Source organism: Lipotes vexillifer, unplaced genomic scaffold (assembly GCF_000442215.2).
Source record: "Lipotes vexillifer unplaced genomic scaffold, Lipotes_vexillifer_v1.1 scaffold394, whole genome shotgun sequence".
NCBI classification, from domain to species: domain Eukaryota; kingdom Metazoa; phylum Chordata; class Mammalia; order Artiodactyla; family Lipotidae; genus Lipotes; species Lipotes vexillifer.
The window spans coordinates 165,498-191,334 of NW_006791731.1; the positions used below are offsets into that span (position 1 = coordinate 165,498).

At 53.7% G+C, this 25,837-nt stretch overlaps 2 protein-coding genes across 2 annotated transcripts; one reads left to right on the forward strand and one right to left on the reverse strand.

Moving 5' to 3' along the window:
* Nucleotides 1-648: 648 nt before the first annotated feature.
* On the forward strand, nt 649-8,764 carry ZNF7 (zinc finger protein 7). Its single transcript, XM_007464520.1, has 3 exons — nt 649-796; nt 5,187-5,303; nt 6,981-8,764. Exons 1-3 carry the CDS (start codon nt 763-765, stop codon nt 8,762-8,764), a joined length of 1,935 nt encoding a protein of 644 aa, XP_007464582.1. The 5' UTR covers nt 649-762.
* A 9,879-nt stretch (nt 8,765-18,643) lies between these two features.
* COMMD5 (COMM domain containing 5) lies at nt 18,644-20,231 on the reverse strand. The gene is made up of 2 exons (XM_007464522.1): nt 20,152-20,231; nt 18,644-19,549 (listed from the first exon to the last, which is right to left on the reverse strand). Exon 2 carries the CDS (start codon nt 19,491-19,493, stop codon nt 18,819-18,821), a length of 675 nt encoding a protein of 224 aa, XP_007464584.1. The 5' UTR covers nt 19,494-19,549; nt 20,152-20,231; the 3' UTR covers nt 18,644-18,818.
* Nucleotides 20,232-25,837: the final 5,606 nt, after the last annotated feature.

Sequence of the window (25,837 nt, forward strand, 5' to 3'; positions counted from 1 at the left end):
GAGGTAAAGGATGGGGGAACGTAGTACCACGCCCCTCGGTTAGCCCGGAAGTCAGGGGTTGGGGCCTCCAGGATACTGATCACTGACCTTTTCATAACTTCCAGCAGGTCTCTCGGCTGGGACACGCAGATCCCCACCCACGCAGACGCATGGTAGGAGTCTGACTTCCCCGTTCCCTCCCTCGTTCTGGGAGGGCCCCTTCCTCCTCCTTTGGGCACCCTCCCTGCCTGCTGGGCCTGGACCTAGACCCTCCCTTGGCTCCACACTGTGACCCTTGCCGGTCTCCGGCATGCCCATTGCCAAGGTAGTGAGCAAACACCTGCCCAGACCGGGCCCTGCCTGAGGCTCTCAGGGGAAGGTTGTATATCACCGTAGTCTGGATCCCTCCCCCTTCTCCATACTGTCCCTCCCCTTGATTTTCTTTTCTTTTATTATTATTACTCTTTCGGCTACACTGCGTGGCTTGCATGATCTTAGTTCCCTGACCAGGGATCTAACCTATGCCCCCTGCAGTGGAAGTGCGGAGTCCTAACCACAGGACCGCCAGGGAATTCCCTCCTTCCCTTGATTTTAGAGCCAAAGGGGCCTGGTGACTGTCTCACCCAACCTTGTGGTCCATGTGCCTGAGACACCCAGGGGTCCCTGGGGGACTGGTGTGTGTCCTTTCAGGAGGCTGTGACGTTTGGTGATGTGGCTGTGCACTTCTCACGGGAGGAATGGCAGTGTCTGGACCCTGGCCAGAGGGCCCTCTACAAGGAGGTGATGCTCGAGAACCACAGCAGTGTGGCCGGACTAGGTGAGGCTTCATCTGGACACCCTTACCCCCTGCGTCATTGGTCAGCACCCACCTAGCCAGGCCTCTGTTATATATATTTATTTATTGTTTTATTTTATTTATTTTTGGTTGTATTCAGTCTTCGTTGCTGTGTGCGGGCTTCTCGTTGCAGAGCATGGGCTCTAGGCGTGTGGGCTTCGGTAGTTGTGGCACGCAGGCTCAGTAGTTGTGGGTCACGGGCTCTAGAGCGCAAGCTCAGTAGCTGTGGCGCAGGGGCTTAGTTGCTCCACGGCATGTGGGATCTTCCCGGACCAGGGCTTGAACCCGTGTCCCCTGCACTGGCAGGTGGATTCTTAACCACTGCACCACCAGGGAAGCCCCAAGAATCCTTTTTTATCTTTGTCCACACACTGAGCCATTTCCCCAGCACTAAACAATCCATCCTTTACAGTTGATTTGTGGAGCTGCCTTTTTCATATGTGTGATGGTGTGTTTCTGAGCTCTGGTCTGTTATGGGCCAGCTCTCTGCTTTTTGTTAGGTTGTTCTGTTATTAGTGTTACTTTTTATTACTTTGGCTTGTGGCATGTTAATATCTGGTGGGGCAGCTCTCGCTCTTTATTCTTTTTAAAATTTTACTTACTTACTCACGGCTAACAGAGTAGTTTTTTCGTGTAACTTTAGAATAAGTTTGAGTTCCTTGAAAATTGCACTGGAATTTTTATAGGGGAGTGGTTTGAATTTGTAGATAGTGTGAGGAGAACTGGCACCTTTCTGTTAACTGTTCCCACCCAAGACCATGCATTGTGTCTCCACTTATCTACTTACCTCTGCAGACGTTAGCAGAGTGTGGGCATTGCCTCCATAGTGGTCTGGTGTTTGATTTTCAGTTTAGGTTGTTTTGTGAGTGTATCATTGTTATGTTATATTTCTAGCTGATTATTGCTGCTATAGAGAAATGCTCTTGATTTTGGAGGATAGACCTTGTATTTGGCCACTTCATTGGACTCCCTGCTAGTTCTGGTATCATGTTCTAAGGAGGGGCCTGCAAGTGAAAGCTTGGTGTTTTCCCTCCTGGCCCCCATGTGTCCTGATACTTAGCAATGGCCAGAGCGCCCGTGCTGTTAGGAGTGCTGTGGGCATGATTGTTTTGTTCTGATTTTAAAGGGAATGCATGTAACTAAGGACAGAAGTTGGCTGAAGAGTTTTGGTGTTTTGTTTTTCTGTGGTTTTTTGGCTGCGTTGCCGTGCGCGGGCTTTCTCTAGTTGCGGCGAGCGGGGGTACTCTTTGTTGCGGTGTGCAGGCTTCTCATTGTAGTGGCTTCTATTGTTGCGGAGCACAGGCTCTAGGCGCGCGGGCTTCGGTAGTTGTGGCTCACAGGCTCTAGAGTGCACATTCAGTAGTTGTGGTGCACCGGCTTAGTTGCCCCGCGGCATGTAGGATCTTCCCGGAGCAGGGATAGAACCCGTGTTCGCTGCATTGGCAGGTGGATATTTCAAATTCTTTTCCTACATTAATTGAGATGTCCATATGTTTTTTTTTCCTTAGCCTGTTAGCCTAATAAATTACATTGGCATATTTCCTTATATTCCTGGAATAAACTCTACATAAGTCATGATATTTACATATGCATTCTGATAACCTTTTGGACTCAGGTAGTCAGTATTGTATTTTGGATTTTTGCATCCCTGTTCCTAAGCCAAATGGACTTGTATGGTTTTTTGTTTGTTGTTTTTTTTTTTTTTTGGTGAATTGTCATTATATAGTTTGACATTTTTTGCATATAAGTTTCATAAAATGAGCTGGGAAGCTTTTGCTCTCTTTCTTAATTTCTGGAAGAATTTATATAGATGGAATTAATTGAACCTTCGAGTTTTTGGTTGAACTCACCTGTAAAACCACCTGGGCCTTGGGCCCTTGGGGAAGGAAGGTCTTTGACTAGAATTTACGTTTTCTTAATGCCTCATGGTCTATCAAGCTTACGGATTTTCCCCTGTGCCAATTTTGTCATTTCTAGTTTTTGTACAGATAGATCTACTTATTCAGATTTTCAGTTTTTTTAGCATGTATTTGTTCGTAGTACTCTTTATTTTTAATCTCTATTATGTTTGTGTTTGTTTCCATTATTTTATTTTTTAGCAGAATCTTTTCACTGTGTTGACTTATTTTTTTAAAAAAATATTTATTTATGTTGGCTGCACTGGGTCTTTGTTGCAGCACACAGGATCTTTTCGTTGTGGCATGTGGACTCTTAGTTGCAGCATGCGGACTTCGTAGGTGTGGCATGCATGTGGGATCTAGTTCCCCCACCAAGGATGGAACCCAGGCCCTCTGCATTGGGAGCACAGAGTCTTACCCACTGGACCACCAGGGAAGTCCCTGTGATTGGTTTTGCCACAAGACTATTCTTTTTATCTTTTTGAAGAACCAGCTTTTGGGGTTTTTTGGGGGGAGGGGGTGCTCTTTCATTGAATTTTGCCCACTTTTATTATTTTCTCCCTTTTTATTTATTTGTGTTTGCTGTGTTGTTTTGTTTACAACTCCTTGAATTTAATATTTACTTCTTCTGTGTTTATCATTCTTGTTTATTTTTTTAAATAAATTTATTATTTTATTTTAATTTTTATTTTAATTTTATTTCTGGCTGCATTGGGTCTTTGTTGCTGCACGCAGGATTTCTCTAGCTGCGGTGAACGGGGCTACTCTTCGTTGCGGTGCATGGGCTTCTCACTGTGGTGGCTTCTCTTGTTACGGAGCACGGCTCTAAGCGTACAGGCTTCAGTAGTTGTGGCACACGGGCTCAGTAGTTGTGGCTTGCGGGCTCTAGAACACAGGCTCAGTAGTTGTGGCTTGCGGGCTCTAGAACACAGGCTCAGTAGTTGTGGCTTGCGGGCTCTAGAACACAGGCTCAGTAGTTGTGGCTTGCGGGCTCTAGAACACAGGCTCAGTAGTTGTGGCGCACGGGCTTAGTTGCTCCACGGCATGTGGGATCTTCCCAGCCCAGGGCTCGAACCCGTGTCCCCTGCACTGGCAGGTGGATTCTTAACCACTGCACCACCAGGGAAGCCCCCAATCATTCTTGTTTCTGGTCAACATGTTTTAAAATGTGAAATTTTATCTGTAAGTACTGCTTCAGCTGCGCCCTACAAATTTTGACTTATAGTAAATATAATTTACTTATAGTAAATACCCCTTAGTAATTCATCATTTAGTTTTGAGGTAGCTAATAGTTTTGAGCTACTTGTTGTGGTGGTTGTCATGTCTAGTTGCATTTAGACCAGGCGCAGCCTGTAGTATTATTCTGTGGCCTGTGCCTGACCCCCTTCCTGGCTGGCCCAGGGATGTTTCTCTGTGAGCATTGCACATGTGCTTGGCAAGAACACCTGTTTCATGTTGACTGTGGGTCAACTCAGGGTCCTGCCATCACCTGAGCTTTCGACCTAGGCTCTCTCTGCCTGCCCTTCTCCATCCACACGGCTGGAAACCTGAGGTGTGCTCCAGCCAGAGGGCTTGGCCAGCCCTTGGATGGGCTGGGAGCACATCACACGGCTGGCCCACAGCATGGGGGCTGGCGGCCCCAGAAGGCAGGTGCAAGGTGGGTGCCCGCAGCTCTCCACCCCTCTGCCGAGGTCCCCCAGGGCTTTGTGTGAGGACTCGAGGCTGGGGCTTCTGGGTGACCGTTGGAGTTCACACATGCACCACGCAGCATGTGGGATCTTAGTTCCCAGACCAAGAAATCAAACCCGTGCCCCCTGCATTGGAAGCGTGGAGTCTTTTTGCGGTACGTGGGCCTCTCACTGTTGTGGCCTCTCCTGTTGCGGAGCACAGGCTCCGGACGTGCAGGCTCAGCGACCATGGCTCACGGGCCCAGCTGCTCCACGGCATGTGGGATCTTCCCAGACCAGGGCATGAACCAGTGTCCCCTGCATCGGCAGGTGGACTCTCAACCACGGCGCCACCAGGGAAGCCCAGCATGGAGTCTTAACCACTGGACTGCCACGGAAGTCCTCACACCTTCTGGTTTAAAATCCATTTTGTTTGTTGATTTGTCATTGTTGTTTGTCTTGTTTTTTAACCATGTCAACCTCTTGGAGTGTCCTTGCCCTCGGAACTGAGGGACTGAGGGAAGTGCTGGCAGTGCCTGGCTTCTCTCCCCCTGGGCTAGAGCTGGCCTGTACTAGGCAGATTCGCGTGACAGGGCTCCCTGGGGATCCTGGCCCTGTGTGGATGGAGACATGGACAGGCTGGGAGTCCAGGAGTTCCTCTGTGTCCAGCCTCAGGAGGCGACAGACCTGGACAGAGAGGGCCCCTGTGCCCCAGTAGCCCCCAACCCTTCACTCCTGGGAACCAGGGAGGGCTGAGCTGCACTCCCAGCCACACCAATGCCATCTCCTCCTCTGCCACCTCCACAGCAGGATTCCTGGTCTTCAAGCCTGAGCTGATCTCCCGGCTGGAACAGGGTCAGGAGCCATGGGTCCTTGACCTGCAAGGAGCGGAGGGGAGAGAGGCAGCCAGGACCTCCCAGGCAGGTGAGGCTTCCGGGCACAGGGTGAGAGGGCTGCGGGCGGGAGGCTGGAGGCAGACCCCAGGTGCCACCCACGTGGGCTTGCTGGGCTGCCTGGGAATGCCATGGGGTGGGTCCGGAAGTGTAGACCGGTGGTGGGGCAGCCTCAGGAGAGACTGAACTACAGAAAAGCAAGGGCACAAAACACCCATGCGTTATGGCAAAAATGGTTTGTTTTTGAACCACAATTTGCTCAGTTTGTAATTTTTTTTTGGGGGGGGGGTGCTGCGTTGGGTCTTTGTTGCTGTGCGCGGGCTTTCTCTAGTTGTGGCGAGCAGGGGCTACTCTTCATCGTGGTGCATGGGCTTCTCATTGCAGTGGCTTCTCTTGTTGAGGAGCATGGGCTCTAGGCACATGGGCTCAGTAGTTGTGGCACTTGGACTCAGTAGTTGTGGCTTGCAGGCTCTAGAGCGCAGGGTCAGTAGTTGTGGCACACAGGCTTAGTCACTCTGTGGCATGTGGGATCTTCCCGGACCAGGGCTTGAACCCATGTCCCCTGCATTGGCAGAACCACTGCACCACCGGGGAAGCCCCTGTAATTTTACTAATGGTCTTACTGAGCTCAGGTACACACATGTGGCTCTAAGGGGAGCACTAAGCGTGGCTCTGAGCAGCTGTCTCCTCCCTCCGCCAGTGCTCCCTCTGGAACTTCTTGGGGCCCTGGGTGACCCCAACCTCTCAGATAAGGCTCTAGGGCTGTGTTAGTGTCCTGGGGCTGCTATAACAAAGCACCACGAATTGGAGGCTTAAAACAGCAGAGATTTACTGTTTCTCAGTTCTGGAGGCCAGATGTCCAAAATCAAGGTATGGGCAGGGTCACGTCCTCTCTGAAACCTGTAGGGGAGGATCCTTCCTGCCTAGTCTAGCTTCTGGGCCCCAGGTATTCCTTCGCTGGTGGCCACATCACTCCAAACCTCCATATGGAGGGCAGGCAGCGTAGGTGGACCCTCCAGAAACCCATGGGAAGGAGGAGTCAGTATGGCCAGTGGGTGTGGCCACCTGGAAGCTGAGGGGCAGACTAACAAGGGACATGGCCAGGTGTGCGTCAGAGGGCGTGGCTTGGCGGCAGCTGGATGCCACAGAGTTCAGGCCTGGGGTCCTTCTCAGAACCCCACCCAGTGGACAGCTGGAGGCCCAGTCCTCTTGGGGTCACCACCCGTGTGCCCCCAGCAGCTCTTGCACATCATTTTTCTTGGTATCTAACATCTCTCTATTCACAGTTTTCAGTCCCTCTTTCCTCCTCACTCTACGTCCTCTGCAACCAGGAGCCTCTGACCTCTCAGCCTAGACCTGCCTCTCACTAAACCTCCCACCCTATCGAGCTCACTTTGCTTCTTTGTAGATTTTTCCTTGTGCTAGTTCCACGTGGGAGGACGTTTCCCCCACGTAGGAGGGAAGCTCTTCGCACTCAGCCAAGTACACTGTAACTGAATGAGTGCATAAAATGAAGTATGAATGAAACCAGATTTTGAGAACTGTCAAAGGCATTGACTTCTTGTAGTGTCTTTCCATGTGCTCAACGCAGACTGTCTGGGAAGGGGCTCAGTCCCAAGGGTGGTCTGCACCCCGGCCCCATCCTCCAGTCTTTGTCCTTTCTCTGAGCACAGGGGATAAGCAGCAGTTTACTTCCTGTTCATTTCAGATTCTGCAGTCGGGACCAAGAGTGAGCAGGCCTGTGAAGACATTGACCGTCTAAAATCAGAATCCCATGTGGTCATGGTCAAAACCCCGTCCCAGGACTTTCCCCAGAGTCCTGGCTTTGGAGACACCTCTGATCCTGAGGTCTGTTCAGAGAGTCAGCCAACCTCCCTCTTCCAGAAAAACTGCTTGAACATAGGGACTGTGGCTCCCAGGGAGACCTTTGCTGAGGACGAGACCCAGGGGTGTGGCGAGCGGGGGAGCGGTGGCCGCCTGGGTTGTCGACGTGATCAAAGTCAGGGGTCCTTGCAAAGATGTGACATCTGTGGTAGGAGTTTCCAATCTACTTCAGATGTCTCTCTGCATCAGGAAATTAATACACAGAAGAGACCTAACAGCTGCCAGGAGTGCCAAAAAAAATTACCTGATTGCTTACAGGGGAGACATCTGAGTACCTTGCATGGAGAGAAGCCGTATGAGTGTGAGGAGTGTGGGAAGGTCTTCAGGTTGTGCTCACAGCTTACTCAGCATCAGAGGATCCATACTGGAGAGAAGCCATTTAAATGCACAGAGTGTGGGAAGGCCTTTCGCCTGAGCTCGAAACTCATTCAGCATCAAAGGATTCACACTGGGGAGAAGCCCTACAGGTGTGAGGAATGTGGAAAAGCCTTTGGTCAGAGCTCTAGCCTCATCCACCATCAGAGGGTCCACACGGGAGAGAGGCCCTATGGCTGCCGGGAGTGCGGGAAGGCCTTCAGCCAGCAGTCTCAGCTGGCCAGGCACCAGAGGACACACACGGGAGAGAGGCCCTACCCATGCCAGGAGTGTGGGAAGGCCTTCAGCCAGAGTTCAACCCTAGCTCAGCACCAGCGGATGCACGCTGGGGAGAAACTTCAGCTCCCAAGAGCCCCGGATAGTCCCAGCCTGGTTGCACATCAGAGGTTGCATGCTACCGAGAAACCATTTAAGTGTGACGAGTGTGGGAAGGCTTTCCGGTGGGTCTCCCGCCTTAGTCAGCATCAGCTGACGCATACTGGAGAGAAACCTTATAAATGCAACAAGTGTTCAAAGGCCTTTGGTTGCAGCTCACGGCTTATTCGCCACCAAAGAACTCACACTGGAGAAAAACCATTTAAGTGTGATGAATGTGGGAAAGGCTTTGTCCAGGGCTCACACCTAATTCAGCATCAGAGAATTCACACTGGAGAGAAGCCCTATGAGTGCAGTGACTGTGGGAAGGCCTTCAGCCAGAGCTCAAGCCTCATTTACCATCAGAGGATCCATAAAGGGGAGAAGCCCTACGAGTGCCTCGAATGTGGAAAAGCCTTCAGTATGAGCACACAGCTCACAATACACCAGCGGGTGCACACGGGGGAGAGGCCCTATAAGTGCAGTGAATGTGGAAAAGCCTTTAGTCAGAACTCCACCCTTTTCCAGCACCAGATCATTCACGCTGGGGTGAAGCCCTATGGATGCAGTGAGTGTGGGAAAGCCTTCAGCCGGAGCTCGTACCTCATCGAGCACCAGAGGATCCACACTCGAGCCCAGTGGTACCACGAGTATGGGAATACTCTGGAAGCTTCTACCCACATGAGCCGTAAGAAAGTTAATACTGTAAAGAAACTTCATAAATGTAATGAATGTGAAAAAATATTCAGATGGCGCTCGCATCTAATTATACACCAGAGAATTCACACTGGAGAGAAACCTTATAAATGTAATGAATGTGGCAAAGCTTTTAATAGGAGCTCAAGGCTTACTCAGCATCAGAAAATTCACATGGGATAGACCACTCACCTTTACGAATGTGTATAAATGTGAATAAACCTACAGCCTTAACTTATTTCTTATGGGATCATTTATACTGACGATTTAGAATGTTGTGAAAGATTCAGAATTGCTCTCTTAGGAGAGGGAGCATCCAGATTCACATGAGGTATATGTTTTATTGCTGGCACATTTGACCTTCAGTAAAGCCCATGTCCCTCACATCAAGGTGCACATGTGTAGCGTTTGAGTTCACAGAGGGAAGACCCCAGGTCCTGCGGACGAGCAAGAGGCATGAGAAAAGCCCCGTGAGCCCCGCCAGACGAGTGAGTTGAAAGAAGTTACCCAGGACGTTTTCCTTAAGCACCAGGTACTCAGACTGGCTTCAGCAGCAAGATATGCTCACTTGTGTCTGCGGGGCCCCAGGCGGTGTGGCCGGGTCCCCCTCACCTGACTCCCCCAGCAGGGCCTCTGGGGAGGAGCTGGCTCCAGCAGCAGTGCCCGGGCCCGGGGACAGTGTCACTGGCCCACCCTACGTCCAGAGCCCAGCTGCTTCAGTTACGAGGATCAGACGCACAGCCCTCACTGGGATTCCCAGCCCGGCCCTCAGCATTGCAGGAGCCTCACCTCAGTCCCGAGAACACCACCAGAGGCTGGGCTGTGTGTTGTTGGCTGCTGCTGACCAGATGTCCTCAAAACTCCAGCCACAGGGACTGCCCAAACTGGGGGTTCTGCGAGAAGACACACAAGCCCATGCCTTCTCACAGGCCTGAGGATGGTGGAGATGCCTGCTCACCAGGATCAGCATGTCGGTGTGGTCATGTGGGCCCCACAGGTCCCAGGGCAGAGGGCCCCACGGGTGTTGAGCAACGGGTGTGCATGAGCGAGCCTGCTCCACCCACATCACCTCCTCCCTGGGTTTTCTCTGCCAGCTCAGCCCGGAGAAACAGCCAGGGTAGAGTGGTCAGGGCCCTTGGTTTCTTGGCACGGGCGGAAAGAATGTGCAGGGGAGATCACTGCTCCGCCCACCCCTCTGGTGAACCTGACTGACAGGCTGGGGCTGCGGAGCAGCTCACAGAGCATCTCATCAAGGCATGTGAGCCACAGGATGAGGCTGACATGTAGCATTGAGTCCAGCCCTGCTTGGGGCCTTGGACTCGGCAGTGGTGACTTGGGACCAGGTGTGTCATTTGCACAGGCTGCCACCCAGGACCACCCCTCGAGACCTGCCAATCTTTGGTGCCATTGACAGTAATCACAGGCCAAGGGCGGCCTGCCACAGAGAGGTCACTTCTCCCATGTACGGACAGGTGAACCTGAGGGACATAGGTCACTTCAGGATTTATTGCAACACGACTTGGGTCACCATCACACTGGTTGGGTGAAGCCCAGATTGCCTTGTGTGACATGGCCCAGAATCAGCCCATGGGTTTGTATCAGGGGAAACTGCCGCTCCGTGTGTACTGGAGGGCCTGGTGGGGCTGGGAACAGTGGAGTTCAGGGTGGCCGAGTTCACGTGAGTTTCCGTTCTCAGCACATGGACAGGGACTCAGCCCTGCGGCAGCTCAGCCTGATCTGCCAGTTCGCCTGACACAAGGTGTGACATGTTCTCAGGTTGCAGTGTTGTCTCTGGGGATGAGGATCATCCCCCAACCTGCACCTTCAGGGGTGTTCCCGCCCTGGGTGGAGGACACCATGCAGTCGTTGTGCCCCTGCAGCAGCTGTAACCCTATCTCCCCAGCCATCCCCTGCTCCACCCAGAGCTTGTGTCTGAAGGGTCAGTGCAGAAGGGCAGGGACCTTTACAGACTGTGCAGCGATCATGTCCCCACCTCGGCTGGTGTGCTCAACCAGGTGGTCACCGCCATCAGAGCCGGACAGGGTGGGCACATGTGAGTGGGCTGTATCTTAGGCTTTGTGAGCCACCCAAGGATGGGACAAGAGGGTTCCGGTGCCCGTGCCACACGCACCCTCCACTGGCGCCTGGTGCCATCATGTGCTGGAAGGGCCTCCCGAGGCCCCATGCTCTCGCCTTCTGGCTCTAGGAAGGCTGTTTGTCACTGGGTGTGCCGTCCCCACAAGGGATTTTTCTCCTGGCCACTTCCTGGTAATGATGGACAAAGGGGTAGAAGGCCTCTGGACTCCAGGTTCTGCACTGGGTAGGATGCTTCTGTTTTCCCCTAATAGCACTTGCAGGCTGGCCAAAAAGGGCCAGAGGAACCAGCCTTAAATCTGTTTCAGCACCTGGATTCTTTCTGGATCAACACGGTCCTAAGTCGGACTGGCTGACTTTGTGGCTCGTGGGCCAAATGCGGACCTGTGCTCACATCTGTGAGGCCTGGTGATCAGCCTGAAGCCACTGGGCCAGGTAGCTCTAAAGCCTGGGACCTACACGGCCCCCAGAACCTGAGCCAGAGTCAGTCCTGTAAATGCACTCATGTCCAGGAACTCAATCACAGACAGCCAAGGAGTAAGGCAGCTGCTTGAGCTGTAGCCCATCTGACGCTCCGCCTCCTGGCTCCGCCTCTGAGGCCCCTGTGAGCTCCTGAGCACTTCAGCTTTTGGTGCTGCTCCCGACCCATGGTTGCTCGGATCAGCGTCAGGGTTTTAATGTGCCTGCTTTTACCTTTTATCAGGCCACGAGCTAAGGGTGGGTTACGTTTTTACATGGTTGGGGGGGAAAGACTATTTTGTGACATTTGAAAATTATATTGAAATCAGATTTCAGTGTGACCAAATAAAGGTTCTTGGAACACAGCTGGCCCATTTGTTTGCCGGTTGCCTCTGACCGAGTGGCAGTCCTGCCTCGTTTACCTGGCTAAAAACGTCATGCCTCCAGCCTTTGAGGGATTATTTTTCCTCTCTCTTCTTAGTGTGCTTTGTTCACTTAAATGTCCCAATACAACCAAGAATTCAATAGAAATACATCTCAAGCTCTGCATTCCAGTCTAGAATATCGACTGCAGAAGTACAGGGTGAGGAGTCCTTTCTTAGCTGAGTCCATGTGAAAAAGATGTGTAGTATTCGTGTGTCACCTGGCGAGACATTGTGAGTTCAAACTACTGCACAGGTTTGAGATCCCAGAGCACAGGAAAAGCATCTGCGCACGTCATGTGTGCTGGTGGCTTTGCAGGGAGGGAGAGGAGAGGGCTGCCTGCCGGGTAGTGTGAGTTCTGGGCTATTCTGCTCTACTTTCAAGCTATAGCTCCCAATTTGGGGCTTCAGTAAATGCAAAACTAAAGTCATTTAAAGAATTTCCGGGAATTCCCGGGTGGTCCAATGGTCAGGACCCAGCTTTCACTGTGTGCGGGGCCAGGTTCAATCCTTGGGGAACTAGATCCCTCAAGACGCCCAACATGGCCCCAAAACAGAATTTCCAGAACTTATTCCAGAGTAGATCTTTAAATACTTTGGGTTTCTCTTTTGGAGACAATAAATTAGACCCCTAATTTTGACCTGAAATTGCTTTTTGTCTCAATTATCAGATTAAGCTTTGATTTATGACATTTTGAGCATTCTGGAAGCTTCACAAATAACATGGGGGGGGGGTGTGCAGAGCCCAGGTGGGTTTTCACATCCCTGTGTCCCCTTGTGTGTGTGGCTTGCACTCAGAGCCTGGGAAATATTTGTTGAATGAATGAATGAATGATGCATTTGGGGCACATCCAGGCTTTGAGGCGAGGCTTCAGAGGCCCACAGAAGAGAGAAAATTCTCCAGCAAAAAGAGTTTCCACAGAGATCTAAATAAGGTCAACACAGTTGTAATTTTCCGGGTGCAAACATCTGTACAAGGTCTTGTTCTTGCCTGGGGACAAAGCTGGGTTGGGCTGGCCCCTGCCCTCAAGTCCAGGTCTGGGGTAGAGACTGACCGCAGGTGAAGGTGGACGGTCCCTCTGCAGCCTGAGGGAGCCCTGCAGGTGCACAGGGAGGTGTAGCACTTAGAGCCACCGCCCACCCCCAAATGGTTTTGTACGGCCCTGGAGCTGAGAATGGGTTTTAAGTGGTTGAAACAAATTTTGTGACGTGAACTTAAAATCTCAGTGTCCACAGGACATTTTTATTGGAACATGATCATGCCCATTGGTTTAGATGTCTCTGGCTGTTTCTGAGCTACGATGGCAGAACTGACAATCATTATGACCTGAAAAGCTAAAATACTCTCTGGCCCTTTAGAGAAAAGTTAGCCACTCTCGACACAGGTGAGAAGGGCCACCACTGCTGGCCCGCAAGCCTATGACCCGCAGTTGGAGGGACCTTCTCAAGCTGGATCACGTCTGCCTCCCCGTACCCATGGTGAGGCCAGAATCCTGTGAGCGGCCTGGAGGCTGGTGGCCCTCATCCCCTGGCTCTGTCCAGCCCCAGGAGCCAACAGTCCCGGGAACAGCCTGCTGCCCATCTTCTCCGTCTCATGAAAGCCACTTACCACCTGTATGCCTTGTGTCACTGCCCGTGTGTCCCTCCTTGAGACAGAAACATGAAGGCTCACAAATGAACAGCCCAGAGTTTGCAGTATCAGAGCTGTCAAGAGCTCCTCCGAGGGCCGAGGCAGGGCTCTGCGACCCTCTCCTGGCTGAGCAGCTGGGGAAGCGAGGGAAAGGGCTGCCCCACAGCCGCTGTGGGAGGGGCAGCGCCGTCAGGGCCACCACCTCCAGCCTCCTGAGGATGGAGATCATGTTCTGGTCCTGACGTTCCTGACCAGTGACTTAAAAGGCACAGACGGTGCCTTCTGGGGGAGGGGGAGGGAAGGTGGTGACCGAGCAGGGCTCTACACCCCCACTTGCTGGCTGGGACCCCCCGAGGGTGGAGATGGGAGCAGGTAGCGCGTGTAGACACGGTGACTTCAAGGGGCCCAGGGCCCTCCCAGTCTGCCGACCCTCCAGGGCGTGGACCAGCAGGGTGGACACACCCACAGGGCTGGGGAGACAGAGCCAGACAGCCCCCGCCAGGAGCACAAGGACAAGGGGGTCTCTGCCGCCTGATGGGCAAAAGGGTGTGCAAATCCTGGTGCTGACTCGCAGGACTCCCAGCCTCAGTCGGAAAAGCACCCCTGCCTGCCAGGACAACCGAGAGGATGATGGGAGTGCCCCTCGGGAAGAGGGTGTGTGTGTGTCCCTGCCAGGCACGTGACTTAGAGCCACGGCGTCGCAGCCACGGGGCCACTCCGTGGCAGCAGAGCTCAGAGCACCTGCTGGGGCACGTCGGCTGGGCTCGGACCCCAGGTCTCCGTTCCTGGTTGCACTGGCCCAACTTCGCTGTGGTAACCGGCAAAACAGATGCCCCCGAGCCCGTGGCCCTCGACCCTAAACGTGTGTCCTCACTCTGGGGCCAGCAGCTGCTCAGGGCACGGGAGCCGGCAACAAGAGCCTGTCCTGCCACCAGGTTCGCATGCCCACAGAGTCCGCGGACTAAGGACAGGTGGGGAGGGAAGGCTGGTGGAGAACGGACTGCCAGCTTCCCCATCAGCTGTGTGTCGTTAGGCAAGACGCAAACCTCTGCGCTTCGTCACCCGTGAGGCGGAGAGGCCTCGTGCCTGTGAGTTAATGAGTTAACAAGCGTCGGCAGAGGGCCTGCACCTGGTGGTTCCACCTGTACCTTCTCTGCGCTCGGCTGGGGCCTGGTCGACAGCGCCTGGCCTGTAGGGGGCGCTCGAGGTCGTGCTTTGGGTCGTTAGGGACATAATACCAAGGGCTTTAACATGATCACATTCTTTAAAAAAAAAAACTTTATTCTTGGCTGCGTTGGGTCTTCGTTACTGCACGCGGGCTTTCTCTAGTTGTGGAGAGCAGGGGCTACTCTTCGTTGTGGCACGTGGGCTTCTCATTGCGGTGGCTTCTCTTGTTGCGGAGCACGGGCTCTAGGCAAGCAGGCTTCAGTAGCTGTGGCACTACAGGCTCAGTAGTTGTGGCGCACGGGCTTAAGTTGCTCCGTGGCATGTGGGATCTTCCTGGACCAGGGCTCGAACCTGTGTCCCCTGCATTGGCAGGAGGATTCTTAACAACTGTGCCACCAAGGGAAGCCCCTAAAATGATCACATTCTTTTTTTACAACACTGTGTTAAGAAACCAACACAAAAGTCTACACATGGAATGATTCAATGGGGAAAGTGGTCACATTCTGCCTCCTCTGTTCCTACTTCTAAATAGTTTTAATATAAAATCCTTCTACCGTTTCCTATTGACATCAATGATTAAAAAAATTTTATTGAAGCATAGTTGACTTACAATGTTGTGCTAATTTCTTGTATACAGCAAAGTGATTCAGTTATACATATATATTTTTTCATATTCTTTTCCATTACAGTTCATCACAGGACATTGAATATAGTTCCCTGTGCTCTACAGTAGAACCTTGTTGTTTGTCCATTCATTGTATCCTAGTTTGCATCTGCTCATCCCAAACTCCCAGTCCTTCCCTCCCCCCTCACTTGGCAACCACAAGTCTGTTCTCCATGTGTGTTTCGTAGATATGTTCATTTGTATCGTATGCATTTTAGATTCCAAACATGTGATATCATATGGTATTTGTCTGACTTCACTTAGTACGATAATCTCTAGTTACATATCTAGTTGCATAACATCACTGATTTTTTTTTTTTTTGGCCGTGTTGGGTCTTCGTTGCTGCGCGCGGGCTTTCTCTAGTTGCGGAGAGCAGTGGCTATTCTTCATTGTGGTAAGCGGGCTTCTCATTGTGGTGGCTTCTCTTGTTGCAGAGCACGGGCTCTAGGCGTGTGGGCTTCAGTAGTTGCAGCATGCGGGCTCAGTAGTTGCTGCACATGGACTTAGTAGTTGCAGCACGTGGGCTTAGTTGCTTCACGGCATGTGGGATCCTCCTGGACCAGGAAACGAACCCATGCCCCCCCCATTGGGCAGGTGGATTCTTAACCACTGCGCCACCAGGGAAGTTCTCACTGTGATTTTTTAAAATATTTATTTGGTTGTACCGGGTCTTAGTTGCAGCTCGAGGGCTCCTTACTTGTGGCATGCGAACTCTTAGTTGCAGCAAGCATGTGGGATCTAGTTCCCTGACCAGGGATCGAACCTGGGCCCCATGCATTAGGAGCACAGAGTCTTAACTACTTAGCCACCAGGGAGGTCCCAACATCAGTGATTTTTTTAAAAAATTATTTATTTATTTTTGGCTGTGTTGGGTCTTCGTTTCTGTGCGAGGGCTTTCTCTAGTTGCGGCAAGCGGGGGCCACTTTTCATCACAGTGCGCGGGCCTCTCACTGTCGCGGCCTCTCTTGTTGCAGAGCACAAGCTCCAGACGCACAGGCTCAGTAGTTGTGGCTCACGGGCCCAGTTGCCCCACTGCATGTGGGATCTTCCCAGACCAGGGCTCGAACCCGTGTCCCCTGCACTGGCAGGCAGATTCTCAACCACTGCACCACCAGGGAAGCACAGTGATTTTTTTTTTTTTTTTTTTTTTTTGTGGTACGCGGGCCTCTCACTGTTGTGGCCTCTCCCATTGCGGAGCACAGGCTCTGGACGCGCAGGCCCAGCGGCCATGGCTCACGGGCCCAGCCGCTCTGCGGCACGTGGGATCCTCCCGGACCAGGGCACGAACCCGTGTCCCCTGCATTGGCAGGCGGACTCTCAACCACTGCACCACCAGGGAAGCCCAAGCCCAGTGATTTTTTAATTAAGAATAAAAATGAAACACAGAAGTTGCTCTGGTCTGAATGTTTGTGTCCCCCAAATGTATATGTATATGTTGAAATCCTAATGCCCAGTGTGAGGGTGTTATGAGGTGGGGCCTTTAGAAGTGCTTCGGTCATGAAGCTGGAGTCCCCGATAAGAGACCCCACAAAGCTCCCTTGCCCCTTCCTCCACGTGAGGACACAGAAGTCTGCAGCCAGGAAGAGGGCTTCACCCACCCCTGCTGGCCCCGACCTCGGACATCCGGCCTCCGCACTGTGAGAAATCAATGTCTGTTGTTTTATAGGCTGCCCCGTCTGTGGTGCTTTGTTTGTTTTGCCCAAGAGAAATTTGGCACACCCACCGGGAAGATGCATGTTCTGCTGCCATTAGACAGACCCTCATATCAGGAAGAGTTACATGAACAGAGCTGTGTTAAAACAGACTGCACAGAGCATAAATGTCAATCTGGTCAAGACAGTTTCTCCATGACCGTCTATGGGCAAAGGAGCTTTTTGAATCTTTTTGTTTGCTTGTTTTACTTTTTTGGCTTTTCCAAACGTATCATAATGAGTACATATTCCTGACACATGCCCAATGGTCGAGGAAGACGTCACAGCACAGTGACTGTGACAGGAAAGCCTCCATCACTGGTGGAGGCAGATGTGGTGCTCAGCTTACCTGTGCAAGTTCTGAGCAGGCCCAGGCAACAGCGAGCACAGCCCGGTCCAGCTCCTGTCCTCAGGGGAGCAGAGCCCAGGGATGCCAGCTGACGCTGAAGGAGACCTGGGGAGTCTGCACTCCTCAGCTGAGCCAAGACGGGGCCCCACCTGCGGCCTGGCGTCTGAAACTCTAGCTCCAAGTGCACAGCAGCACCTTAGGGTGGCCTCCTCTGTGCCCTTGGCCCACGCCTAACTTGCTAGGACCCTCACTCAGGGAAAGGCCTTAATTAACCAAGATCATGGGAGTGTTCTGGAAACAGCACAAACACTGCCACTCTTGATGGGTCGTGGCATGGAGCAGGGGGCAGGAAGGGGGCGCTGGGGAAGGGCAGGTGCCAGGTGGGCACCCAAGCTCATTTGCTGTTTTCAGAGGAGGTTCCTGCATGATGCTCGGGCCTATTAATACTACAAGACCTGTGACCTGGTTTTGTGGCAGAGCATGGAGGCAGGGACACACCAGGCCCCTACCTGGGGTGTGGTTATGCTGGAGGGTGCAGGGCTGGCCACGGGCTCTGCACACTCCCACCCTAGAGGCACCCAGGTGAGGCCCCTGCTCCCCTCTCCCCTGCCACCGCCAACTCCACCAGACTTCCAATTCCTACCCTGCTGCCCCAGGCTCTGCTATCAACACAGCATCCAGTGTGATCCTTCGAAAACAACTGTCACATCACACTCATTTCACTCAGAATTGAGCCAAAGCTCTTAGAGAGGCCCTCGGGGCTGCCCCCTGTGTCCTCCACTCACCTTGCCCCCACTTGGCTGCAGCCATGTGGCCTGTGCACCACAGGCTGCTTCCTCCGCCTCACCTCCTTTAAGTCTTTGCTCAGGTACCATGTCCTCAAGGAGGCGCAACCCATGCCCTGATTTTTTTTTTTTTTTGGCTGAGTCTGGTTTTCGTTGCAGCGTGCAGGCTCCTTTCTAGTTACAGCGCATGGGCTCCAGAGCATGTGGGCTCTGTAGTTTGCGGCACGTGGGCTCAGCAGTTGTGGCACGCAGGCTTAGTTGCCCCATGGTATGTGGGATCTTAGTTCCCCAACCAGTGATCAAACCCACGTCCCCTGCGTTGGAAGGAGGATTCTTGACCACTGGGCCACCAGGGAAGTCCCCCCACGACCCAATTTAAAATGACAGCCCAGTTCTCCCACAGCCTTGTCCCCCATCTCCAAAGGCTGCTCTACTTTCTGCACCACTTCCCATCCTCCCACGAGCTACACCACTTGTCTGTATTATGCACTTCATAATGCCTCCCTCGCCCCACTAGAATGCTCTCCATAAGGTCATGGATTTAAGACAGGGGAATGAAATGTGCACCCTGAAGCACAGGGTTCCCAAAATCACAGGAGCAAGAGCTCAGTCGTTAGGTGGGGGCAGCCTGAGCAACCTCTGGGTCCTCACAAAGGCCTTGGCCTGGACCCCAGACTGTGACTAGACCACATATGGCCACACTGGAACAGTGGGTGCCCTTACCTGGCAACAAGACCAACTGACAGCTGGGGGGACGCGGCCTGCAGTTTGATGCCTACCCAGGAGAACATATTTTGTGTAGCTGCTTTACTTCCAAAAAAAGGGAAAGACACAGCTGTCTTCCTCACTTAGAGAAATACACGATTATACTCAAACACTCACTGGAGTGCCTCCTGGGAAGGGTGGCCTTTGCTCTGGAGACACCTGTCTGAGCCAGCTATCCCCAGTGACCAGAAGGGGACCCGCGAGCAAGGCTCAGTCCTGCAGTTTGCGCTCGCACCTCTTCTCCAGGTCGGCCATCTCCTTCAGGACCATGGCCACACCGAACCGCAGCTCCTGGAACTTGGCCGTGGGGACCTCGAAGCGGAGGGCCGACCCATCCGAGAGCTTCAGCTGCATCAGGACACTTGGCTGCAGGGAGCGGGCCAGGGAGCTGGTGGAGATGGCCACGTCCACCCTCCACCGGAAGTCAGCAACATGGGGCAACCAGGCCCCCTGCTGCCTGGCCGCAGAGTCAAGGAGAGGCCGCTGGCTCCCAAACACCACACTGGCCAAGTCCACGACCAGGTCTTGGGGGATGCAGAGCTCCTGGAGCTGGTTCTTGAAGGCATCGGGCTTCAGGCTGGCCGGGGGCAGCCGGAGGGCCTGCTGGAGCAGGGTGTGTGTGCCAGCGATCAGGGCACCCAGCCGCTCCTCAGGTAGGTCTGTGCCAGCCCCGAGGCGCCGCACAGCCTCACGGCAGTCTTCCCCCTGCAGACTGCTGACCACCAGCTTCAGCAACTTTCTGAATGTGCCCCTGTCCAGGTCCCTCAGGAGCTGGGGCATTGCTGCCACCTCTGGAGGCAGCTGGGCGCCCAGGAAACTCATGCAGCCACTGTGACTGTCACCAGGGCGATGCAGGAGTGGAGCTGCAGGACCCATGGCAGACATCGCTGCTTCCTGCTCTTTGACCGGCAGCCCAGGTAGGAGGTCCCAGCCGCAACTGCCTGGAAGGGGGGTGGAAGAGAAGCCCAGTGACTCCCATGTCCTTTGGGCCAGTGAATGAGAACTGATATGGTCTCCACCTCCCAGATGCTGATGGTGTGAACCACTGATGACAGCCAGCATGACAGAAGGTGCCCTGGAAGCAGGTGGCGGAGGGGCCCCTCTCCAGTCCCTGGAAGAGGGGAGGCAGGAGCCGGCAGAAAAGGGAGATGAGGTGGGGGGGAGAGAAGGAAGAGAATCAGGAAACAGGAGAACAACGTAAGTTCTCCAAATAAATAACGGATTAAAGAATGAAGGAGAAGAAAGGCCCAGAGAACACAAGGACACAACAGCCACTGCCGCTGCCACTGACCGCTCCAAGATCACTCAGCCACTCCACCTCCAAGCCTCACACGGCTCTGCACGAGCGGGTTATCGTTCTCACCCCACCAACAAGGAAATCGAGGCGGAAACAACTGCTCAAGTCAAGGACTAGAACCCAGGCCCGTCCACTCAGAAGTCCCTGCAGGGGGGAACCAGACGGCGTCCCTCAGGCAGGAAGGGCTGAGGCGCAGGTTTTAAGAGAGGTGGGTGCAGTACCTGGAGAAAAGGGCTGAGACGTCACGTGAAGGACAGCACGACACCCCACACCTGCTTCTGCAGGAGCGCCCGGCCAACCGCAGCCGCGCCAGGTGCCGAGCAGAGCTGTCCCCAAGGCGCCCCCACCCCTGGCCTGCGGGCCTCAGCGCGGCGGGCCCGGGCGCACGGGGAGCTCCCCACCGGTTTCCTCGTACCCCACTCTCCCGGGAAGGCCGGGCCCCCTCACCCCGGCTGCCAACGACTACCCACGGGTTTTCCTTCAGGGCCTGGCCAGTATCGGGACAGCCTTCCGCAGCCCAGCCGCCTGCAGCTCAGGCCCCAGTCCCTGGAGGCCAGCGCGCTGCCCCCCGGCCCGGAGGAAGGAGCGCCCCGAGGCGGCCACCCAAGCTCTTCCGCGCCGCCGCCCCGGCCGCGGTCAGTGCCCTGCGGTCCGGTCCCGAGCTGCCGGATCGGCCTCCTGCCTCCACAGCGTTCGCCGCCTCGCGAGCAGGGAGACCCACACCCACACCCAACCCCGCTTCCCGCTGCGGCCCCGTACCTGGCGCGGGGTCCCCAGCGGAGCAGAGAGGCGCGCACGGCCGGAAGCGCGGCCCGGTTCCCGGAAGCGACCTAGAGACCCCCTACCCCCTCCGGGGTCAGCTCTAGGACAGCGGGAGGACCCGCCCTCGGTGATCCGCGGCCTTAGGGGCGGGGCCTAGGCCGCCTGGTTGGTCTTACGGGTCCGACCGGGCAGGACGCACTTTCGGTTGTCCTCCGCTCGAATGGCTGCTACCTGGTTTGGACTCGAAAAGCGGGGGGTGTCTCCGCCGGGGTCTGGGGGCACGGGGGTGGGGGGGTGGGGTGGGGGGGTTGCCCAGTACAGACCTTGGGCGGGGAGGCTAGCCTGCACAAAAATGCGCGCGAACTTTGCTTCTCAGTTGTTCACTTTGAATAGGTGAATTGATGGCATGTGCGTTTATCTCCATAAAGTGGTATTTTAATGTCAGGGCTTCCCTGGTGGTGCAGTTGTTAAGAATCCTCCTGCCAATTCAGGGGACATGGGTTCGAGCCCTGGTCCGGGAAGATCCCACATGTCACGGAGCAACTAAACCAGTGCGCCACAACCACTGAGCTACTGAGCCTGCGCTCTAGAGCTCACAAGCCACAACTACTGAGCCCCCGTGCCAGAACTACTGAAGCCCATGCGCCTAGAGCCTGTGCTCTCCAACAAGAGAAGCCACAGCAATGAAAAGCCTGTGCACCACAATGAAGAGTAGCCCTTGCTCACCACAACCAGAGAAAAGCCCACGCACAGCAACGAAGACCCAACACAGCCAAAAATAAAATAAATAAAATAAAAATTTTAAAAAGCCTAAAAACAAAACGATATCTTTTCTAAATCCATGTGATCCAAAAGCAAGAAATATCGACTTGTAAAAGATAGCTATAGAAAAACCACAGTATCTGCTTCTGTTCCCGTACTTATTAAACAAATTCCAGGGAGTCAGGAGAAAAAGGCAGCCCTTTTCTTCCATTTATCCTGAATTTTGTTCTCTTTTTGCCCATTTCCCTCCCATAAAATATCCAGGGCCTTCCCTTTCCCTTACTACCTTCTTCAACTTCTATTACCTAGAAGCTTGAAGAAACCAGCCTATCACTAAGTCCAATTTTCTGACCATTAATTTATAAGCTTTTAGCAAATAACTTGTCCTTTAATAATTGTGAGTCAGAATTTTAAAAATCAAATTAAATGTTCAACTTAAGCTAGACAAAAAATACCAAACCTAAAGGAAGTAGAAAGAAATAATAAAGAGAAAATGAACTGGGACTTTCCTGGTGGTGCAGTGGTTAAGAATCTGCCTGCCAATTCAGGGGACACGGGTTCAAGCCCCGGTCTGGGAAGATCCCACGTGCCGCGGAGCAACCAAGCCCTGGCGCCACAACTACTGAGCCTGTGCTCTAGAGCCCACGTGCCTAGAGCCCGTGATCCGCAACAGGAGAGGCCACCGCAATGAGAAGGCCGTGCACCGCAATAAAGAGTATCCCCCGCTCACCGCAACTAGAAAAAGCCCATGCGCAGCAATGAAGACCCAACACAGCCAAATAAAATAAATAAATAAATAAATAAATAAATAAATAAAAACAGGGAATTCCTTGGCAGTCCAGTGGTTAGAACTTGGCACTTTCACTGTCGGCAGGGGTCAGTCCCTGGTGGGGGAACTAAGATCCCTCAGCGATGCGCCAAAAAAAAAAAAAAAAAGGAAACAGAGTGGATGAATAAAACCAAAAGCAGATTCTTTGAAAAAGACACCAAAAGCACATGACAAAACAAAACTAGAAATATCGGACCACATTAAAATTAAGACCTTTTGTGCTGCAAATGATACTATCAAGACAGTGAAAAGACAACGCACGGAAGTGTGAAAATATTCGAAAACCATATATTTGAAATAAGGGACTTGTATCCAGAACATATAAATAACTCTCACAATTCAACAGTAAAAAGATAAATAATTTAAAAATTGGGAAAGGATTTGAATGGGTATTTGGGCAAAAAAGATATACAGATGGTCCACAAGCACGTGAAATGATGCTCAACATAATTCGCTCTCAGGGATATGCAAGTCACAACCACAAGGAGATACGCCTCACCGGGCCTAGACGGACAGTAACTGGAGTCAACTAGGGCTGGAGACTCGAGCCCTCAAGGGCCGCAGTCCCAGCGAATGCAGAATGAGACCGTAAATCGGACCGGATTCCTGGGAAAGTTTGACACGTGCTCGAGAAGTCAGCCTGGAGATACAGGATTTTCGTTCGCACTGAGCTGCGTTCTGAGGGGCTTCCCTAGACCGAGCATATCGCGGAAGCCGCCTGGGCCACCTCCGCCTCTGCAGGCCCAGATGCCCTTAACTGAGGGGACCTCAGTCACATCCGCCCTTAACCAACGTCAGACGGCGCCTCGCGGAGACCCGGGCGCCCCCAAGAGGCCGAGCCCACCCGCGGGACTGGCCGCACCGCCGGAAGTGGTCCCGGGGCGGGGCCTGCGCGTGCGCCCTCGAGTCGCTCTAGGACGCAGGGAAGACCGTCGACTCTATGGTGCTCGGCGGCCCGCCCTCCTCGGTCGGCTGTGGCAGAGGGGCTGGGGAAACCGAGGGTTGGAGAGCGGAGTTTCGGGCGGGGCCCCGGCGGTTCTCTTTCATCCCTTGACTTGGGGATCGCTAGGCCCCAGCATCGTGAGCAGTGGCGGCTGCCGCAGGGTGGAGGCGACTTGGCCCCAGGGGACCTTCCCCTGCGGTCGGTCCAACGGAGGCTGGCACAGGGCTGCTTATTGACTGGTGAGGCGGGCGGCCGACGGGAGTCGGCTAACGAGGCCTCCCGGGTGGGCCGGGTTCCGAGTGCAGGGCCTGCCGAGCGTAAAGGAGTCGCGCGGTCTGCGATACAATTGTAGGCGTAGGACGGTCGCTGACTCCGCTGGGGCGCTTGATCACCCAACTTGAAGAGGCCCTGGTCCCCTGGGGCTTGTTAAGGTCTGCGCAGATGATGAGGGAGGCGGCACCCTGGGGTCTGAGGACTGTGGGGACTGTCCTTGGTGGCGGGGACCCTCATGGACCAGCTGGGGTCTGTGGAGAGTCAGAACTACTGGTAGCCCCAGGGAGGGCTTCTAGGTGGCTGTGGTTAAAGATAAAATGCACAGCACGAGCTGAGGAGCTGTAAGTCAGAGCCTGGGTCTTGTCACTAACTGAAGGAAACAGTTATCTCCTAAGCACTCAGAGCTCATAGAGATACTGCTGCCCTTTGGGCATGAACCTGGTAAAATCCACGTGATGAGAATAGTATCTGACATTCATTGAGTACCTGCCACGTGCCAGGTTGTGCTGAGTGCCCCACACGCACCAGGCAGGTATTAACATCACCATCTTACAGGTAAGAAGACTAAGGTTGGAGGTTACACAGATTGTCTATGACTGCATACTAAGTGAATTCAGATCCATCTGTCCGGCCCCAAACCCATGCTTCTGTTATTCCCCCCAGGGACTCACAATGGGTGCGGTTGGGCGTCTGTGAGGACAGATGAGAGATTGCAGGTGTGCTACCAAATAGTTTGGAGTCACTCTAAAGCTTCATCAATCCTAAACTTATTTCCCAAGAGGGCAAGAGAAATGACTTTAACTCAGCAGACACTTGTTCACTCATTAGAGAAAGTCTGAGGAAACCTCCATTCCGCTTAGACTCCACGCCTCAGAGGAAAAAGGAAAATGGACACATGAAGATCCAGATGTGTGCAGACGCCACCCAGGCACTGTCTGGGAGACCTGTGGCCGGACAGCCGAGGGCAGTGACCACATCTGTAGTCTGATCCCTATTATGGGGATGGAAACAGCAGCTGTCAGTGCTTGGAGCCACTGAAATTTGAATCTTAAGGCCCACTCCCAGATCTCCCAGCTTCCCCTGAAACTTGTGTTCAAAGAGGGCTGCATTCCTGGCAGCAACACCGGTACCGCTGACAACGGACGGGCATTTGGTGGGTTCCCCTGTGCGCTGGCTCTCTGCTCTTCTGTGTCCACTTCCTGGAGGACAGGGCACCTGGTCTCAGCACCAGGACAGACCTGAGGAGCAGGCCAGGGTTGGTGAGCCTGTGTCTGGTCAGCCTCCCTCTGGCTCCCTAACCACAGGGGCCCCACTCAGCCCCAAGCTGCACGAGAGCTTCTCTACCCTCAAATCCTATGTGAAGGAAATGGATCCTGAGGTTTGGGTAATCAAGAAACTGATGTACAATTTCTGAGGAACAGAGAAGCCTCTATATTACGCCCGGGAGATAGGTGAGATGAGCCTCACCGAGCACCTCACAGGATCCCACACAGTCCTCATTCCTGGATGGCCTGAAGATTAACTCTGAAGCCCTCCTTGACGATGCCTCGCTCCTCAAAAACATGCCAACGCTCCACGGCCTCCAGGACAGAGCCCATAGTCTCCAGGAGACAAAAAGCCAGGCCCTGCCAGCTCCAGAGTCACATTCCCATCTCTGCTACGTTGCACCTTTGCTTGTGCTGCTTCTGTCCCCTTGTGCCACTTCTGTCCCCTTGTGCCGTCATCCCACCGTCTTCAAGGCAGTTCCAGTCCTCCTTCATCAAGCCTTCCTGGCCTCTACCACTGCCTCCACCGCACTCCTGTGTTTCCCCCAACAGGACCCGAGGAAGCACCTGACTCTGGCTGCGTCTCCCTCTCCCCATGAGGAGCCCACAGTGGAGGACAGGACTCAGAAATCCCCCTTCCCGTTCCCTTCTTGACCTGTGTGAGGCAACAGCTTGCTCCTCCCCCCAGGCCTGACAATGGGGAGCCCCTGGGCCTGCACCCTGCTGGCCTTCATCCGCACCTCCCGACTTCTGAAGACCCGGGTGTTCCTAGCTCGGCCTGGTGGGAAGGAGGTCTGGGTGGCTGTGCCTCACACGTGTTCCTCTCAGGCCTTCCTCCTTTCCCCTTGGATTGGGTCAACTTGGGAAATCTGACCAAAACTTTTTTTTCTCATTAAACTTTGTTTTAATGGGTCTCAAAATTCTGTGACAGAGTTTTGGTCCAGTTGTTTCCATTTAAAAGTTCTGATTTGGGGGCTTCCCTGGTGGCGCAGTAGTTGGGAGTCCGCCTGCCAATGCAGGGGACGCAGGTTCGTGCCCCGGTCTGGGAGGGTCCCGCGTGCCGCGGAGCGGCTGGGCCCGTGGGCCGTGGCCGCTGGG

Bases quoted from the DNA above. Each gene is read 5' to 3' on its own strand.
- ZNF7 (XM_007464520.1), top strand. From the start codon at position 763: ATGCTCGAGAACCACAGCAGTGTGGCCGGACTAG. The intron at 797-5,186 runs GTGAGGCTTCAT...CCACCTCCACAG, and splicing joins CAGCAGTGTGGCCGGACTAG to CAGGATTCCTGGTCTTCAAG. The intron at 5,304-6,980 runs GTGAGGCTTCCG...TGTTCATTTCAG, and splicing joins AGCCAGGACCTCCCAGGCAG to ATTCTGCAGTCGGGACCAAG.
- COMMD5 (XM_007464522.1), bottom strand. From the start codon at position 19,493: ATGTCTGCCATGGGTCCTGCAGCTCCACTCCTGCATCGCCCTGGTGAC.